The 20,510-nt window shown below is 38.0% G+C and overlaps 1 protein-coding gene across 2 annotated transcripts in view; it reads left to right on the top strand.

Moving 5' to 3' along the window:
• spop (speckle type BTB/POZ protein) overlaps positions 1-20,510 on the top strand; it is an 84,512-nt gene that overhangs the window by 47,970 nt on the left and 16,032 nt on the right. For both annotated transcript variants that reach the window (XR_534267.2, XM_017306057.1), the window contains exons 3-4: positions 958-1,050; positions 1,591-1,634. Coding sequence is in view for 1 of the 2 variants with exons in the window: in XM_017306057.1 (XP_017161546.1) it covers positions 1,020-1,050; positions 1,591-1,634 (75 nt within the window). In the remaining variant the exon portion in view is untranslated. The remainder of the gene's footprint in view (positions 1-957; positions 1,051-1,590; positions 1,635-20,510) is intronic.

Below are 20,510 nucleotides of genomic sequence, written 5' to 3'. Positions count from 1 at the left end.
CTTTTGCGCGCACATTCACACATGCAGGGCTTAATCTCTTTGTGTATCTAAAAAAAAAAAAAAAAACCATATTTTGTTGTTTATCTGTGTGCTGTTTTCCAGAGAGTCAGAACCTCAGGTCTGCTCTGCCTTTCAGAGGGAAGCATTGGGGTTTCTTGGGGTGTTTTCAGTTGGTTTGATTGGGGAACAAAATTGCTACATTTGTTACATTTTCAAACCAAACCATTTGAAAAACCAGTCCCCCTCCTCGCCTTTGGGGGCGCTGCACCAAAAATCATTGACAAAAACGTGAAAACTTCTGAAGGAGATGCTGAATGCAACTTTCTTATTTGAAAAATGTAAACAAAATGGAGTGGTGTCAGATTTTTTAAGTTGTATTATTTTTCTCCATTTCTCCTGCTAGCGTTAGACTCAAGTTTTTATTTTTATTTTATTTGCTCGTATTTACCCAGAATGCCTTGCGCTACAATCTGCTTCCTGCTTTTGGAAGCAGTTTGTAGCGCTTCCAAAAGCGATACAAATGCAAATGGATGAATGCATATATGTTCATCCACATATATGCATTCGAACCGCGCCAGAGTTCACTTCAACGGAACCAACAAAGAGGTTTGTAAACAGACCAGAATCAGAGTTAGATTACTCATTCACCTTTCTAGATTCTGCTATTTTTATTTGGTGCAGTTTGCTTTCACATTATGCTTTTTTTTTATGCAAGTGAACTATAATTTTGAGCTGGTGTGGTTCCCTTTCATACTGCTCTGGGACCACTTGAAAAACCAGTTCCCCTCCTCGCCTTTGGGGGCGCTGTACCAACAACCACTGAAAGAAACAACATGAAAAGACATTGAATGCAACTTCCTTCTTCATAAAATGTGATCAAAAACGGAGGAGGGTCATGATTTTGTAGGATTTTTCTTTTGCCTTTGACATGAGTTTGTTTTGCTTGTATTTACCCAGAATGCCCTGCGCTGTAATCTGCTTCCTGCTTTTGGAGCAGTCTACGTTGTGCTTGAATCCACATGGATGCACTTCAACCGAACAGAGACAGAGGTTTGTGAACCAGAATTCACTTTTTTATTCACATCAGAGTTTGATAAACGGACTATGGGTTTATTCACACTGGGAAAGTTTTGGTTTGCGTGTTTGCTCCAAAAACTAACTTATTTTATTTAGTTTTCACATTGTGCTGTTTTGCAAGCAAACTATAATTTGTAAACAACATCACGCTGGTGACGATCACTGCTGCCATTCAACAGAAACAACTGGGCGGGACGGAGGACACACTGCTAGCTGCACTTCTGTTGTGGACATTTGTTCTCTTATTACAACTGCAATATAATTTTGAATCTGAAGAGCAGCTCATATGATGCTGGTCTTGATATGATACGTGCTGCCATTGCTAAGCAGAAAATGTTAGATTAGATACGATTTCAGTTTATGCAGTAGCAGCGTTAGCAACACTGAAGGGCTAATTTTTACCACAACACCCAGCTATGGTGGCTCACAAAGTCCAAAAAGATGTACATTTAAACCGGACTAAACCGGGTTGGTGTGAATGCGTACTAATGATGCAGAGGTTCTTCCTTTCAGATGAGTCCGCTAATCTACATCCTGATGACAAACTGTTCTGTGAGGTGAGGATTTCGGTTATTTATCTGTGTGGTTCACTGCGTCTTCATTTGCAAGCTGGAAATCCTTCTGGGGAATAATCACAGTTTCATGAAGGATAATCCTGATTTTATTGTGAGATCAAACTTGGCTGAGATATTTGAACGCTGCACACAAACCAAGACACCTTCGACTGTACACAGGCGGGACTGTCGGGATTATCCCGGAAAAGGTGATTTTAATCAAACCCAAAACACAATTAGGAGTCTGAACTTCATGTCAAATAGTATAACTTTAATTTGATTTTCCTTCTTATTTTTATGTGATGCTGCTGTGCCTGTGTTGGGGAATTATGTGTGTTTTTATTGCTGCTTCATCGCTCCTGGGTTTAGAGCTCTCTTTCATCACTAACATGCAGGCTGATTGTCATTCAGCCTGCATGGTGGCTCTGCTTCGACTCTTCTGATCCAGGAGCTGCTTGCTGCTCCTCCTCTTTTCAAACTTGCTTGTTGTTTTCCATTTGCAACACAGGGGGCAGCAGAGGTCAACTGTCCTCTATCTTGATTTTTTTTTTTTTTTTACCCACTTTCCATGTTCTGCCTCTTATAATTCAGCCAAGAAGGGAAGAGTTTAAAGTTTTGAGATATGTAAATGATTTAGTTGCCATAAAATGTTAAAGAAGCATGCTAGTAGAGGTTTGAATGTTTCTAATTAACTCTGCGGGTGAGAAAGATGTAGGTGTGTCTCATTGGGACATATTTGTTTGGATGGTTTTTGCAGAGGATTATTTCAATTTCCTCCCAGGAAGGAGGTGAAGCTGCTTCTTAAAGGCTCCAGTATTCATATTTGAATCCTTTCGCATTGTGTTTTATTACAAACCTCAGTGTGTTTTAGTGAGATTTTATAGCACTAAAAAGTAAAGCATTGTCATAAAGTTGAAGGGAAATTAAATTTTGAGTTTTTTTATTGCTAAAAATTTAAAGTCTCCTTAAATCTGAACAAAATCCTCTAAAAATCACCTCAAGAAGAACATCTATCTGTGTGTAATCTAAACTTAATATACATCTTAAATGCAACTGTTCTGTGCTTTATGAAAGAGTGGCAACAACAAAAACATAAAAAAACTGCTTTAATGTAAAAACACAAAATCTAACCATATATTTTGGTTTGTTTTCCAGTGCATATACATAAGGAAACTTTAATAAGACAAAACTAACTCAAAAGTAACTTTTCAGCAAGAGACAGGAACTTGTTTTAAGTCAATAATTTCTTAATATGGATGAAAATGTTCTAGTTCTAATCTGCTAATGGAACAAGACACTGAAACTTATAAAATGGAAAAAATGAAAAATGTTTCGACAAAGTATTGACTTGAAAAGTCAATGCTCTATACATTTCTTCTCACTACACCAAGTATCACATAAATTTCCACTAAAATGTTTTAAAGGAAAAAAAAACTGTACATTTTGCATGTTACTACTGTTTCTAAAAACATGAGTGCCTAAAAAAAAAAAAAAAAAACACAGCTGGTTTTTGGCAGTAAGGAAAATTACCCATTTCAAAAAACTTCCAGAATGTAACATCAGAAATCACCAGACACTGAGCCGTTACCTAGCAACCCAAGCAGAGTTCCGCAAGTTACCTAGCAACCTAAACGGAGCTCTATCATATTTGGTCAGCTAGTCTTACTGGTGTATGTGCTGTACAATGGCTGCTGGAAAAAACAAGTGTTTTGTTGTTGATTTATCATTCAGAAACCACTTGCTGCTTTCCAGTTTGTTGTGCATGAGGCTCGATTTCTGCTTTTCAAAGATGTACGGTTGTATAATTTCACATCTGTTTGTAGCCATTTTCATGAGGGAGTGAGAACGTTGAGTTGGGGGGCGTGGCCTGCTGCAGCTTATTTTGATTTAAACAGACAAGAGGCCCTAAAACAGCCCATTCTGACTAAAATCTCATTACTTAAGAATTATTTTGTGCAAAAAATTTCATGAACAAGTTTTGTATAGACCATAGCTCTATTCTAACCTGTTCATGGAAGCGCAAGTCTCTTTTAAACATTGTGGCTGGCTGCTATGTTTGTGCATACAGTGGGGACAATGGGCCCTCATGATCTGACAGAAGTGTTTATTGATACACTGAGAGGCGGCAATGTTTTAAAATTGGATCAAACTCGTCCTGGAAGGCATGGTGGTGAATAAAAAGGCCAATCTGGGAGTGGGATGCTGCGTTGCACGGCGCTGTCGCTGCCAGTACTGAGGTCTGGTTGTGTTTTCACACCGACACACGGGCAGGATGCTTGGCAGATTTAATTTCTGGGTGGGCTGTGGCGAGTGGCTGGTGTTAGGAAAGTGTGGAGCGGGCGTTTGAATCCCCGTTCCTGGGCCGTCTCCATGAGAAAGTGATGCCCAGTGTTTACTGTCAGAGACCTGGCTCCGCTTTCGTCCAGATGGTCCCTTCCTGCATCTGAGAGCCTCGTCACCCCAGAGCCCAGATCTCCCTCTCTTTTCTCTTCTCTTATCTCATCCTCTTTTTCCACGCCATCTTATCTCTCATTCAAACCTGCTCTCCTTCTCCTCTTTCTAGTTTTCCTTTCATGTCCCACTTTGAACATCATTTCCATCAGTTTCTTACTTTTTTCCTCCTCTTGTCCCCCTGCTCTGCTTCCCTGCTTTCCTCCCCTCCCACCTTGGCATCTGTCATCATTTCTCCCCCTTTCGGTTTGTGTCTTTGGCAAATCAACCTCTCCTCGTGACCCCCGGCCCCTGTGACCAGCTCGGCTTCCTCCAGAGACATTAATATTCAAATTTAGCGCCGGGAATCGGCTGTATGTCAAGTAGAAGGAGGCCTAAACGCCGCCAGCGGCGCGCTCTCCATCTTCCTTTTGTCGGAGAGCCTTGAACACTTGCAGGTATTTAATGAGACGATGGCTGCCATTAAAGGTGCTACATTAGCTGTCAGAAATGAGAGATAAGAACAAAAAGGGAAGGAGGCTGAATGGGCACTTCTGAAGGGAATTCAAGATTAATACGCGAGGCTGAGATTGGATTCTGAGACGTGTAAAGTCTTAAGTTATGTGAAGAAACCGCAGCGAACTTAAAGTGTGTCGTTAGTCATCCAGAGGGGTTACGGTGTTGATTGACAACGTTGGACTTCCTGCTGTAGGAGTGTGAGTTGATTGACTAAAGGGAGGGAAAAGGATTGTTTTGGAGGGAAAAGTTTACAGGGAAACGTATCTGTCAGTCATCTTAAATTGGCTACTGAGAAGCAGAGGAACACAGCAGACCACCTTAACTCGGAGGGAAAGCTGCTGGGCGTTCTGGAAACTTCTTCCTCCTCATCAAAGCAAAAATAAACCGAAATACTGTATCTCCTGTTTTTTTAACTAAGTGAAAATATATGAAAGTTATTAGTGACTGAAAATACTGATGTTTAAATCATGTTTGGCCTGAACCCATTGTGACCAATTAGCTCTTTTTTTTTTTTTTTACCCGTTTTTTTGTTTTCTGTCTGCTGTGAGTCTCCATTCACAACGTAGATAACTCCAATAACGCCGATTCAAATATGACCATTCAGATTAAAAATAACATTGATCCTTGTCACAATAACACATTTATCTGGATGATAAATTGTCTGACGTTATTGCGATAAATATCGTTGCTGTGAGACTATTTTCAACTAATGTAATGACACTTTCTGAAAATTTTTAAATTGTAATGAACATTTAACACTGGAATTGGGAGACATTTTAAATATCCCAAATAAATGAACAAAACACCAAACTGAAGACTTTATCATCCAGTTTTTGGTAGAAAAACTAAAAGTCGTGCCAATGGAAGGTCATGAAATGGAAACATCCACCCATCCATTTTCTTACACCCTTGTCCCTCAGTGGGGTCGGGAGGGTTGCTGGTTTCCTCTCCAGCCAACATTCCGGGCGAGAGGTGGGGTCACCCTGGACAGGTCGCCAGTCTGTCGCAGGGCAACACAGAGACACACAGGACACACAACCATGCACACTCACACCTAGGGGCAATTTAGACAGACCAATTAACCTGATGGTCATGTTTTTGGACTGTGGGAGGAAACCGGAGTACCCAGAGAAAACCCACCATGCACAGGGAGAACATGCAAACTCCATGCAGACGGACCGGGGCCGGGAATCAAACCCAGAACCTTCCTGCTGCAAGGCAACAGCTCTGCCAACTGCGCCACTGTGCTGCCCGAAATGGAAACAATAAAACTAAAACAACTTAATTTTCAATTTTATTTTTTTAATGTGGCCTTAATACTACGTCATAATCTGTTGGCTGTTGAATTTTGTTGATAAACAGGAATATTTAAGTGCGAAAAAAGCAAAGGCAGAAGAAATTTATAAGACAAAACACTTTCACAGCGCTGCAAATAAATGTAAATACAGTTTACTTCCATGAATAACTTAGAAATTGTTCTCATAATTGTTGCAGGTCACTGTTAGCTTAGAGAATATGACTTTTTGCTGTAGAGAAATGAGCTGCTGAAAGGGCTGACGTGTTATTTTCTGCAGGATGATATGCAAGTTCAACAAGAGTCTGAAACAACAATTTGTGAGAATTGGAAATGTTTTTCTGGTGATGCTTCTTCTGTTCACACGTATACTGAATTCACCCAGTTATTTAGAGAACTGGTGATGAGAAAATACTAATTCATCCTTTTATTGATACAGAAATTTCAAATAAGTTGACATATTTTATAATCGCCCAACAAAAGCTGCTGAGGGCCCGCGCCAGGAGCTGCACGAAGAGCCTGGAGGCGCCGGCTGGTTTGCATCTTTTTAATTATGCTCAGGATCAGCCGTACTGTAGGAATTTACTCAGACCTGAAGACTTTATTCAATGTGGAAATGCTCAGCCGTCCAAGAAAACTCCTGTTGTTTTGAGAACCTGGTGGTCTCGGCACTTTTTTTCCCCTGTTGGGCAGCATTAAATAAAATCCATCACGGTAAAATTAGATGAAAAATTCAGTGGATAATGTGTTTTATTGGACCTAATACAGTATCTGCACTGCATGGTGCAAAAATGCTAAATATTTTAGTCTAGTTTTTAGTGCAAATATCTTGGTACACCTTAAATAAGACAAAGTTGACTTACAAGTAACTTTTCAGAAGGAAATAGGAGCTTGTTGGAAGTTAATAATTCTTTAATATAGATGAGAAAGTTCTAGAATAAGGAAAATAATCTGCCGGTTAGAACGGGACGATATGGCTGAAAAAGGTATCACAATATCAGCGATTCATATCGGTCCACATTGATAATTACAGAATATTTCTTTTAAATATCAGAAATACTAAAATATCAGAAATAAATTATTAAAAATTGGTGCCATTTTACAATAAGGCACCACTTAACAGTTCATAGACTTGTTATTACATAATCTCTTTATAAACTTTATAAATCCTTAACTGTTTATTATCCATTAATTAAGAGAGAAGGAAACAAAATCTACAGGGTTCTTGCCAAATAGTGAACCCAATTTTATCAAGAGTTGTTATATGAAACGTTTCAAACTTCCTTGTAAGCACAAAGGCGGCCATACAGATGTGATTAAAAAAACAAAAATCAGAGCAAGTCCAATGTTTTGTTTGAATTATTGACTTAAAGCTCCTACGTCTTGCAGAAAAGTTACTTGTAAGTTAGTTTCATCTTTTACAGTAGAAACTAGACAAAAATCCCCGTTAGGATTTTGTTGTTTTTTTGCAGCGTGCTTTTGCTTTTTTCCTCTCTCAATCACTTCCTGGTGTGATTTCCATGGTACCTTTAGCTACCTGTTTGGAAGTCCTCTCCTCCAGCCCGTCCCTCCTAGAGCGAGGCGGTGGGAGGAGAATAAATGAGTCGGGTGCTGATGTTCAGCTGTTTCTTCCTTCTCCTCATGGCGTTAGCGCGGCTCGCCTCTCCTGTCGGTGGGTAAGCACTTTGCCGGGTGACAGCACCCATCCTTCACCGGGCCCTGCCATATGCTGTGCTGCTGTCAGAGGAGACAACTGCAGATGCTCCAGCTGCTCTCTCCCTGCACACTGAACAACACACACACAGCTTTCTGAGCCAAATAAAGAGGCAGAGGTGGAAAGAAACGCAGCCGAGAGGAGTGCATGTTGACTTTAGTTTGTTTAAGGAAAAGTCGAGAGGTGGAAACCATGTTAGGGTATCGTCAAATCTGGATCTGCATGTTAAGATGTGTGTTTGTTGAATAGAAAAAAGGGAGGAGAAATAAATGTTTTACTACTGGGACATAAAAGGAAATAAATTACAGTATTTTGTTTGTGCGAACAGAAGAAGTTGCAGATGGAAAATGAGTAAAACGAATTGGATCAAAGAAGCTGATTGAGGGCAACAACGTGTAAAGAAAAGGAAAATACTTTGATTTGTCTCCGTTATGTTTACTGTAATAGGTTTCTGACACTCTGGCTGGTGTATTTGTATTCATTCAGCAAACATTTCCTTAAAGCACTAGATTGTTCATGACTCCTGAAGCTATTTCTCTCTCTCTGTTCTTTTGGAAGTGAGAACAAAAAAATGTTTAGCAACAAATAAATAAATAAAAGTAGGAAAGCCCAGTGGGTTTTACTCACAGTCAACATGCAGAGGATCATGGCCGCTGCTGGTGCTGATACTGCTGAACGTCTGTGTCTGCATGTATATTCATTGGAATAAAAGCTGTCCAGGCACAACACTTGGCTGTGAATCAGTGCTGAAACCACGACACTCGTTCAGCAGCTTGGCTTCAAATCATGCATGAAATTTGCCTCTGTCTCGCAGATTCCCACAAATACCTCTGTGTCTCTGTGCCATCGGTGGGCCGATGAGTCTGTGGGCCTGCTGCCGAATTATCAAAGTATTTTATATCAGAATCTGTTTGTTGGTATTCTGATAATGTTGGAAAAACACCATTTCACAATTAAATAAAAAATACAATTAAAATGACATGTGAATATGTTTACTAACACAATAAGACATTAAATAACATGGCCGCACCATTATCCTGCTACCACTTCCTGTTGTCTTCTTTGTCGTTTCTGCCAGTAGTAACATCCAGTTATGATTCTTGACACAAAAAAAAGTGTTTGTTACGCCTGGCTCAGGGTCGTAACAAAAACAATAGACCATGCAGCGGTTAAAGTGCAAACAAATGAGTATTAACAAAAACAACAATGGATTGTGAAAATCAATATCAGTGGTGTAATGCAAATGCTTGGATGTGTTGTATGAGTGCATATGGAAGTGTTGAAGTGCCAAAACAAAGACAAACTCAAAAGTGCAAAAGGAGGGGAGCCGGGTAGTGATGGGCCATCTGAATCCAGGCTTCGAGGCTGGTACCGAGTAAAAAAGGGGCGTGTCCGATGAAGCCCCGCTTCGAGGCTTGTGTCATCTTGCTGACAACCACGTGACTGGCAACAAACGAGGCCTCGCATTGCATGGGCCACGTGACTGCTTCATTTTGCGTGTCGGTTTTCAAAATAAAAGTGTGATGAGCCGCGCTGCATCATGGGTTGTTGTCCTTTTGGTCTCGCATCAGAGGAGAATATTTGTCTTCAGTGGCCAAAATAAAATGAACATTGACCGACATATTTGATGTGTATTGATGATGGCACTCATCAAAATGTAATGTTTGTTACTGCTTTTCTCAATTGTAGATAGTTTTTTTTATGACTTTATATTTTTGTGATTTTATGAACTGCATTGTTGCTGAAAGGTGCTACAGAAGTAAACTTGATTAATTGTCTGAAATGGAGCCAGTAAGAGGAAAATCTCTGACATCTGGGAATCCTTTGAGATTATCCTCACAATATAATTCTTCTTGGATAATAATTAACCCTCCACCTCCCAATTTCTCACCTTCTGCAAAGTTCTACTATTATTTGTAGTTTGATTAGCAAAGATAATCAAACTATCTTTGATTATAGATAGACTGTAATCAGACTGTTTGATTATAGATAGACTGTTTCTGCAGTCTTGCACAGCAGAAACAGATTTAATGGTGCTGCAGAACTAAAATTCAACATGTAGCCAAATATAAGGGATCAGAGCCAATTATAAATCTAAGAAAAAGTGAACGCCCCAACAGGCACTGCACTCCCAAGACACTAAAACATAAAATGTCTTTATTGTCAAATCAGTCTGACATAAAAGAAAACCCAACACAACCACTGACGTTCAACATAAACCAGGATTAGATTGGCTACAAATCATTTTAATAATTAAAACATATGACAATTAAATATGAAAACATTGTGACAATATTGCATTAACAAATTTTTGGAAGTATGATCCAACTGAGTGACAAGGCTGTTAGTTTCACCAGCAGATGTCACTAGTGAGTCATGAATGAAGCATCGAGTAATGAACCTTTTTGCAAAGCAAAGGGCTGGAAAGGTTCATTGCTTCATGAGGCTTCATTTGCCCATCACTAGAGCCGGGGTCTGGCAACCAAACATCGCAGTGGCAGAGTGGACGCTGAGGCGACAAGCCACAAGTCACATGCGACCAGCGACCCAGAAGACAGAGACAGAGAATACTCTGCGCTCCCAATCACCGGGTCAGAGACACCTGCAAAGGGGAGGAGCACAAAAACGGACAAGACACTTGCAGCCCAGCCTACAAGGCCCCGGGCCGTAACAGTTTCCATGGCAGTTTTGTGAAATAAAAGTTTTTTGAACACCACATCAACCTAGTGCAAAATCGCTTTATCGGAAAATGTGAGTTTCTTTCAAAATTGGTTTGAATCAATTAAGCTAATTTATTAATAATAAATTATTAATTTATTAAGCTATTATTAATTGCAGTGTTACATATGGACATATGAACGTAAGTTTTCTTTGTTTTTTAAAACTGGCATATTTTCATTATGCAAATTTATTTGCAGAATTCCAGTTTGTGCAGTTTTAAAATAAATGGAAACAATAACTACATTTCCAATACAAATATGCTCAAAACTTTGTTGCTATTTCACAAATGTTGGAATAAAAAACTATATTGCAATTGCAGTGATTCCTTTAAATAAGATACGCAATTAAAACCACACGTGAATATGTTTCTTAACACAATAAGTCATTAAAAAACATGCTGCGCCATCATCTCCTACAATTTCCTGTTGTCTTCTTTGTCGTTTCTGCCAGTAGTAACATCCAGTTGTCGATAACATGCATCCTGTGATGTAAAAAAAGTGTTTCCTTTGCAGTTTGACATTTCAAACAAAAGAACGAATAACTACTTTCTGATATACGCTTATATAGCGTTTTTCAGCCATGTTGTTAACCGCTTTAAAGCATTTTAGCAAAGATTTATGTGATAAAAAACAGCTATTTTATAGCTAATCATACTAGCTTACATATAGGATATTCTAGGCAACTCACTCGCTCTTTGGTTACCTAGCAACAACCTGTTAAGCAACTTGTGGTTACCTAGCAACACCCTGTTGAGTTACTTGCGCAGCAGCAGTTTCAGATTTCGCCACCGCGCCTCATAACTGCTTAAAAATAAAAACCTGTAAAAACTGGTGGATAAAACAGGAAAGGTCATGCCACCAGTTTGACAATATCTTAGATATTTAAAGCAAAAAAAAAAAAAATAATAATTATTGACATCGACTGATATAAAATATTTACATAGTGATAAGTTTTTCAGCCATACTGTCCAAACCTTTAAAGCATTTGAGCGGAGATTTATGTGATAAAAACGGCTAATATGTTACAGGTCATTCTAAGAAGCTTTACCAATCACAAATCTTACATTAGATTGGTTAATAGTTATGATTCCAGCATTCCTGCATCCAAATGCTTCCTAACTCAAACATCCTGTCATTGCTTGTAATGATTTTAAATTGTGTTAGCAACAGGATCAAAGCCTGGGCAGTGGGAAGGAATAGCAAAGGGAGAAAGCTTCGGAGTAGCTCCATGACATGGAGCCTGTTTACTCTTGCCGGCTGCAGAGCCGGGTGAGACGAGGGCGAGTCATGCATTATAAAAAGCTGCTGATGGGTTTTGTGCTTGGGGGTTCAAGCGACAAGTTAAAAGATCACAGATCTATTAAGCTGCTGAGATGAAATGAGCTTGTGTGCATGTTTGAGGGTGCATTAATGTGGTTTTGATGAAAATACTGCAGTCGCTGGTAACTTCATTATTTGTTTTAGAAGTTGACATTTTCTTTCAACTCAGAGGATCCGTTTCATTTATTATTTCAATTTCAAAATGCTGAATTTTGAAATTGTTTCATATTTACTTTCACCAAATCAGTAACACACATATGTAAAGTAGGTTGACAATCAAGTTCACATATTTACATATTTAAAAATCCTAAACAAACTACAAAGCAGTAGCTCCCAATGAGCAGCTAGCATCAGTTAGCAGTGGTAAAATTAAACATAGCTTAAATGGACAACATTAATCATAACAGTTAAGAACATATACAAAATATAGCAAAGTTATTCTTGGATTTGTTTGAAATATATATGAAAATATAATATTTGTAAAAAAAAACAGTTGATCATCTAATATATGTGTCAAACTCAAGGCCCAGGGGCCAAAAGTGGCCCGGCGTAGCTTTTTATGTGGCCCTTCAGACTCCAAATTACATCAAAAAATCACTCCAGTTTTTTACAAACTTGCAAAATTCACACAAAATTAGTAGATCTTAACATTTTCTTCAGATTTTTACTGCATATTTCTCTCAAATATTCTCAAATTGGCCAAACCATTGGTTTTAAGTGACTGCTGCCTCAGTCTTACTTGTCAAGTTATAGTCCATGATTGATCAATACAGAGATAAATTAAAAAGTCACATTTAACATCATACATTAGCACAAATATTGTAAAAATTTCTTACAAATATTTTGCAATTATCACCACAAAATCTGTTATTTAGATTGCAAAACAAACAAACAAAAAAATAAACAACAACACAAAATATCCCGAAATCCTTTTCGGTGTGAAAAGATGTTCAATGTTATTTAAATTTAAGAAACGCTTACTGAATGCTGAAACAAACAGCTATTTATTGGTATTTTAACAGTTCAGTACATTCTTCGTTGAGGCTCTAATGCAGCTACAAAAGGCAACAGGAAAAAAGGGGGCGGAGCTGTCAGTTACCGGTTGCTATGGTAACCACCAACTGCCAAGAGCAGCACAACAGAACTGAATACACCAGCAAAAGTCTGGAGAAACAACTTCCTGACTAAACAAAATACATTCAAAGAATAAATAAACACATTTTGACAAACTTCACATCTGTAATAATTTTTTAGAATAAAACCCTTGTTATACATGTAGTGAGTGAGCTGCCGTTTGCTCCCAACCGCCGTTAAGCTGCAGTGAGTTTTGTAAAAGATACGATGGAAATGATTTATTGGTCAGTGCCAGCAGTTGTGTTCATGTTTGTTTATGTTTCAGAGGTTATCTCTATGGAGCTCAGTAGCATTTATTTTTCCAGATGCCTCCAGCTGCCAGATTTAGGCGACTTCCAACATGTTGGTATGCTGCAGTTGTTGCTACAGGATGTCTTTTGTCAACTTCTGGGGAGAAATTTGACATTTTTTTTCTCTCTAACTTTGAATCCAAGTTGCCAGAATTTCATGTTATCCATTGAACTTAAAAGTAGTTCTGGAGGCTGTCTGAAAAATAGTTTCGACTTTGGCTGCTCTTTCATTTCCTCTGAGGAAATGAATGTTGTGTCAGTCAAGAACACACTGCAAAAAAACAAAAATCAATCCAAGTAGTTTTTGTCAAGTTTCTATTGGAAATATAAAATAAAAAAAACATGTAATAAGACAAAACTAGCTGTTCAGCAAGATATAGGTGCCTGTTTTAAGTCAATAATTTCTTAATATTGATTAAAAAGCACTCGTTTCATTGGCAGATTATTTCACTTATTACATGGGGAAAACATCATGCTATAAGTGAAATAATCTGCCAGTGGAACTCGAACTGAGTTGCTAGGTAACGGGCTGGGCTTGGCTGGGGTTGCTAGGTAACGGGCTGGGCTTGGCTGAGGTTGAAAGGTAACGGGCTGGGCTCGACTGGGGTTGCTAGGTAACGGTGCCAATGGAACTCGTACTTTATCATCAATTATAAGGAATTAATGACTTAAAACAAACTCCTATATCTTCAGTTAGTTTCGTCTTATTTTATGTTTTCTAAGATATTCCCACTAGAAACTTGACATGAATACTTGGTAAGATTTAGATGTTTTGCAGTGTACCAATGTTAAATGCCCCCAAAAAACAATATGTTTCCATTTTATTAGTTCAGTTTAAGCTGGTCAACAACACATAAAGTTTTAAACGATTATTTAAAACTTTTGTAGAGCACTTTGAAATATGTTCAGCCTTACTTTCAGCTCATTTAAGTAATATTGTTGCCTTAATGTTGCACTCTGCAGCCAAGCCGGCCTAATACGAACATTCAAATAGCAATTTCATTTAAACATTGGGAGCCCTGTGTTATTATAATTAGAAGAGAATGGAATACATTTAAAACCATGAAGCCGTGGCTGTGGGCTACAGCAGGTGCAGAGTGGTCCAGCAGTTTATATTCTGAATCGAATGAATCATAAAATGATTTCAATGATACTTTTCATCAGATGAGAAGCTGCTCTCAACCTTTCCTCGGATACTGCAAATGACCTGACCTTGCAAATGTGTAATTTAAAATGCATTCAGAGAGCAGTCTCTGTTCCCTCTGTCCTGATTATTTCCTGGTATGATCGAGTCCAACGCGCAGTGAAAAATGTATGTTTGAGTCAGGATTTTTCCTTCGTATTTTCAGTCGTGTGTGCTGTGGCTTGAAAAGAAAAAAAGTATTCATACCCCTAAAATGTTTCCGTCATGTAAAGGTGAAGCTTTACCCAAGTCTAACATTTTTTTTCCATCATCTAATAGATTTTCTTTAACCTCCTGCTTTATTCCTATGACCCCCACAGCATCATACAACCACCACCATGTTTCATGATAGAAATCGGTTATTCAGGTTGATGCGGCTAATCAGTTAGCAACTTATTCTTCAACATGTTTTATTAGCACTAATGGATAAAATGAAAAATGTAACTTTTTGGTCAGCGTACAAAATGGTGGAACACTACCGTTACACTGCAAAAAATGAAAATCGTTGAAAACTAGAAACAAGGCAAAACTACTTTTATAAATAACTTTTGAGTAAAATATGATGTTTTTAAGTCAATAATTCCTTAACATTGATTAAAAACTACTAGCTCCATTGTTTCACTTGTTGCATTGGAAAATTGTCTTGTTACAAGTAAAGTACTTTTTCATTAAATAATTATTGACTTAAAACAATCTCCATTTTCTTGATGAAAAGCTACATGTAAGACAGTTTTGTCATATTTCAAGTTTTATTAGATATTTCTACTAGAATCTTGATTAAAAAATACTTGGTAAGATTTAGAGTTTTTGCAGTGTAGTGGTAGAGTTCCACCATTTTGTATGTTGATCAAAAAGTTACATTGTTGTTTTATCCTACCAGAATAAGTAGCTAACTAATTAGCTGTAACTGGATTTTACTAAGTGTAACGGCGTAACTGGGGTTGAAGATGCCACAATTTTACATAATTCTTTACAACACGTTTGGTTTGAACAATTTTGAGGCGCAGTTGAGTTTTGTTTTTCTCTGGGAGTTTGGAGCATCATTATTCATGACGTTATTTCTCCGGTTAAAAACAATTATAAAGTGTCTGGATTCTGGCAGCCGCTCTTTACCGACGCTGGCAGCCATTTCTGAAAGTTTCTGGCTCAGCCTACGGAATTAGACGCCGATTATTTTCCTGCCCGTTTTAGTCACTTTAATAATTACTTTGAAAAATGACTCAGAAAGTTAATGAATTTAAGCAAAATAATTGGCTCTATGTTGCAAAAGCATATCTCAATCAAACAGGTGCTGATTGTTGAAGGAAAATGATATGTTGCGTGTAAAATGAGACTAATGGGAAATTAGGACGTGTGATTTGCAGGGCCAGTCGTGCTGCTGCAGAGAATCACACCGAGTCAGATCAGTGTGTGCCGTTTGATGAGGTGAGTGTTTGAATGCTTCCCTCCAAGTGTCTGAAGTGTCTGTCTGAATCGGCGACGTTTGCCAACCGAGAAAATGAGACTTGGAAGTTAAAACAAAAAAAAAACAAGAACTGTTTCATAACTTAATGAATTTTATTAGATTTGATTTTTTTTTTTTTCCGCTCTCCCTTTTCAAACTATTTCACGCATGGTGGAACACTGTAAATCCATAAACAAGCAGATAAACAAGCAGAAAAAGATTGATGTATTATGAATAAATCATCGGGTTGCTAAAACTCAATATTAACTGTGCGTTGCCTGGAGGCTTTAGCGGGAGCTTACGACAGATCCATCTTGATGTCTGAGGAGCTGACTGCAAGGCAACTGCTTTAGCAAGTACTTATCCTGGGAGCTTAATTACCAAAACAAATGATGATTGTGATGATACAACGGCGATGATTCTTCATTACTGTTATTCTTTACCTAGGGTTGTATACAGAAAGTGTTTTTGTCATTATGATTATCAGCGTTGAAAACTCCTGGGTAATAAATAAAACCCAGCCGGTTATTCAGTCTGCGGATTGATTAGCCAAACGCCTTCATATCTTCATCACTGCCGGCTGTGTTGCTGTGAGTGGTAAATATATTTTTATGTTCCAGGCAGCAAATCACAATCAGAGTGTAACAATAGGTTTGTTCATTATGATGTTATTGAAGTTCTTAGAAATGTCAGCGTCTTCAAACACGGAGCAGAGCTTTTTATAATGAGCATTAGTGGAATCTGGATGTGGGAAAACTGGAGATGATGAGATTTTCATTGATAAACCAAAATTAGAAGAAAAGGAGGACTGTGAATGTAGTGGGCAAAGTGTTTAACAAGACCTGCCAAACACCAAAGATTGGGTTTTCTGTTATTGACTTAATACCACGTAAATACAGAGCCAGTATCGCCAATAATCAATATTTTTTATTTAAGTTTGATATATCATCAAACTTCTGAACTTTATGTTTTTGTAGTTTTTTTCTTTGAATTATTTCATTCACACCATTAGAAGAAAAGGAGAATTTGAATAAACCTCATAATTAACATAATTTTCCATGACAAACAAGCAAAAAATGCACAAAAAATTGGTAATTTGAGAGGAAATCAACACAAAATCTGTTATGAAGTGAGATGTAAAATAAAATCTAAAGCATCAATCTTTCCATGCTGGTATCGATCCAGAGCTGATACCAACTTGGTATCGATGTTTAGGATCAATCTGCCCATCTCTACTTATAGGATGCAGTAAAAATCAAAATATAGAGGATTAGTTTGAAAGAGGAATGTGTCATGTGTCAAACGTAAGGCCCGGGGGCCAAATCTGGCCCGCCTTAGCTTTTTACGTGACCCTCTAGACTCCAAATTACATCAATAAGTCTCTCCAGTTTTTCACAAATCTGCAAAATTCACACAAAATCAACAGATTCCAACATTTTTGTCTGATTTTTACTGCAATTTCTTCTTAAAATTGGCCAAAAACATCAAGTTTAAGTGACTGCTATCTGGGATTTTACTGAAGTAAAAGTAAAAAGTAGACGTCCTAAAAATGACTCAACAGCAAAACAGTCTCCTGGAATAACTGATCAAATGATAAATTGTTTAATATATAATAATGAGATAATCAAACGGATGAAAATATAAAGTTAAGTGGCAATTTTGGTATTTTAAGGACCAAAATGATAATAATTCATATAAATAAGAAATTAACAAAATCAGGAAAAAGAAAACAAATTCTAAATCAGTTTCTGGTGAATTTTTTTGGTAAAATGTCTGTTCTTCATTCAGTGGGTAGAAAATTCAGAAATTTTACTCAAGTAGGAGTAGAAATACTTCATAAAATTACAAAAGTAAAAGGTAAAAATAGTCCTAAATGTGAATGTTTTTGAAGAAGTTACTCAAGTAAGTGTAATTACTACCAACTCTGCTTGTGATGCAATAGCGATGCAAAAAATGTATAATTGCATGTGGAAATTTATTTTGAAATAAGAAAATGACAACACGAGTTACACCAAAATACGTTACTAAAGCCGCCTTCAGAGCCTGGTGCAGTGTGTGAAGTCGTGTGTTTTGAAGACGTTGACAGTGACTGGAGATGACAGCCGAGAGCGTGAAGCCCGACAGGGCAGCCGGTGTTTCTAAATAACCAGGTGCTGCGATTTGCTTTCTGCCTGGTTAAACACTGGAATAATTGGTCAAGTTAGCCAGTAATTAGACCGGCTCTGCCACGCTGCAGCTCAGAACCCAACGACGTCTCTGCAATGCTAATTGGGCTATTTATACCGAAACACATTGACCAGGCTCTTTGGCTTCACTTTCAATTCGCTCTTCAGCACTTGTTTGTTTTTTTGTTTTTTTTGTGTGGGGAGAACTCGGGACGCGGCGTTGGACTCTCCCTCTCTCACATTCCCTTTTCTCTCTCCTCTGAACTTCTGTCTTCTGCCCTCTGTTTATTTGTCCTTCCATCTGTCTCCTTGTTTTTTCTGCTCTGTGCACAGAAGCTGCATCTCTCCCCGGCTTTATGTGCTGCTTATCACCGTTTCATGAATGCCAGTTTCTGTCCCTTCCTCCTGTGATGTTTTGCGAGCATTCCTCTGTGAAAATGAAGAGATGGAAGTATGTCAGTCAGTCATCCAGACCTGCATCCCTCTGATTAAATAGAGCCAGCTGTGGAAACCAGATGCCCTCACACCCTCATGGATTCCTGCTCCTTTCTTTAGAAAAGTCACATTTTCTTATCTCTCCATCTCTTTCTGCCCTTGTCATTTTTCCGCCAGAAATTAGCTGCGGCTAGAGGAGGCCATCTCAAACCGTAGATCCTCTCCAACGTTTTGCTCACACTCTTTGTGTGTTATTAGTTTTCGGCTCTGTCTGTCACATGGCTTCCCTGTATCTGTATTATTCCTCTTCCCTCCCTTTAAGGCTTACCCTCGAAGCCCCATCAGGACCAAACAAGACTCCTTGACATTCAATTTCTTGCTTGCCACGCACTTCTCTTTTGTATGTACCTCGCCTCCCATTACAGGACTCTTTTCGTGCAGGTTGAATAGGTAGATGAAAGTGGCATTGGCTGCACAGCTGGGCAGATGGTTGAAGAGGGAACCTGGCTGTTTTTGCGTGCGTCTGTTTGCATGTCAGTCTTTTCTTTCAGCGCTTTTCCACCAAGGTCAGTTTGGGGGGATGTTTCCGTTGTTTTTTTTGCCCATTTTACTGAAATAACTCAGGGAAACAGGGGAATAATGATTATGCTTTTGTTTCTTTGATGCTAGGCGTCTCTGAATAGCTGTAATTGTGCACAGGCTGATAAACAACGTACTAAACGGTTTGATAGACTAATAAAGTCTGCTGTAATAAAGACGTAAAGCAGCATCTTTAAAATTCAATTTTGTACTTTTAATATCTCGTGCTTAATAATTATTTAGTCATAATCATAATAGTGTTAATGGAACTTTGTTTTACAGTGTCATGACAGAAATATTACCCAGTAAAGGAAACTGTTTGTAATTACCTCAGTGTTGTTATTTCAATCTTAACAAGAACTCTGTGTTCTTGTTATGTTAGCAAAAATTATAAAAATAATGTAGAATAAAAGCCTTTGATTAATATTTAAAGTGTGCAGCTGAATAGATTGTTTGTATTATTTCAAAATCCACTTTATATTACTTCAATAAGACTACAGGAGACAAGTAATCACAGATCTGGAAAGAGAAACTTTAGTAAACAGTTTCAAGTCTTACAGTCCACATTTAAAGGAATAAAGTTTAAACAGCGTTTTTGTGCTAATTAAGAAGCTACTGTGCCTTTCACAGCATTGTGCTAACTAGCTGCTAATGTACAAAACAATCCATAAAACCACAAGCATATCATCATCATTGTGCTTTATTTAACCAGCACAGTTTACCCCTTGAACACTCTACATTAAATAAAAATACCGGCATTAAACCCCACTGTGCAATAAACAAAATAAACAACATTGTGCTAACCTGCTGTTAATGTACAAAACAAACCGTAAAACCACCAGCACTTTCATTAGCTTAAAGCTAATTTGCTGAAACCAACATGTAGAACAAAAAACTTACCTCATAATAGCTTACAACATTTAAGATGGCCATGGAAGAAGGTTGAGTTTGTGGTTAGCGAAGTATTTTTAGACCTTTTCTCTGCTGAAAAACCCAAAGACGTTCCATTTTTGATGTTGAATTCACTCCTCTCATTCCTCTACAGTTTATTTGTGTTGGTTCAAGTGACCGCACATAAAACCGGAAGTAACGGCGAACCGGGAGTAATTTATGTTATCAAAAGCTGACCCAAGCTAGTTCAATTCATCTTAAACCTGCTTCATACTGACGTTGTAGAGTACTGCCCAATGTGGTGAGTTAAATGTTATAAGTTATTAAGAGATGTGTTTTCGTGTTTTCTTTTCTTCACGTGAGTTTAGGGCAACTAGCTATAAGCTAATGAAAGTGCCAGCGGTTTTATGGATTGTTTTATACATTAGCAGCTAGTTAGCGCAATGCTAACTCTCGTTTAGGTAGGTTTTAATGCTGATGTTTTATTTACTGTAGCGTATTTAAAGGGTTTATAATATGCTGGTTAAATCCAGTGGTGGGAAGTAACGAATTACAAGTACTTCGTTACTGTACTTAAGTACAATTTTCATGTATCTGTACTTTACTTAAGTAGATTTAATAATGGATACTTTCTACTTTTACTCCACTACATTTTACAGTAAGTATCTGTACTTTCTACTTCACTATATTTCTACAAAAGTGTTGCATTACTTGTTACATCCAAGTTGCATTGCTCTTTTTTCCGTTAAGATGTGAAGTTC

The sequence above is a fragment of the Poecilia reticulata genome, linkage group LG8, assembly GCF_000633615.1.
Source record: "Poecilia reticulata strain Guanapo linkage group LG8, Guppy_female_1.0+MT, whole genome shotgun sequence".
In the NCBI taxonomy this organism is placed as follows: Eukaryota; Metazoa; Chordata; class Actinopteri; order Cyprinodontiformes; family Poeciliidae; genus Poecilia; species Poecilia reticulata.
The sequence above is the reverse complement of the archived record's forward strand: the minus strand, read 5'-3'. Positions and strand labels throughout refer to the sequence as shown.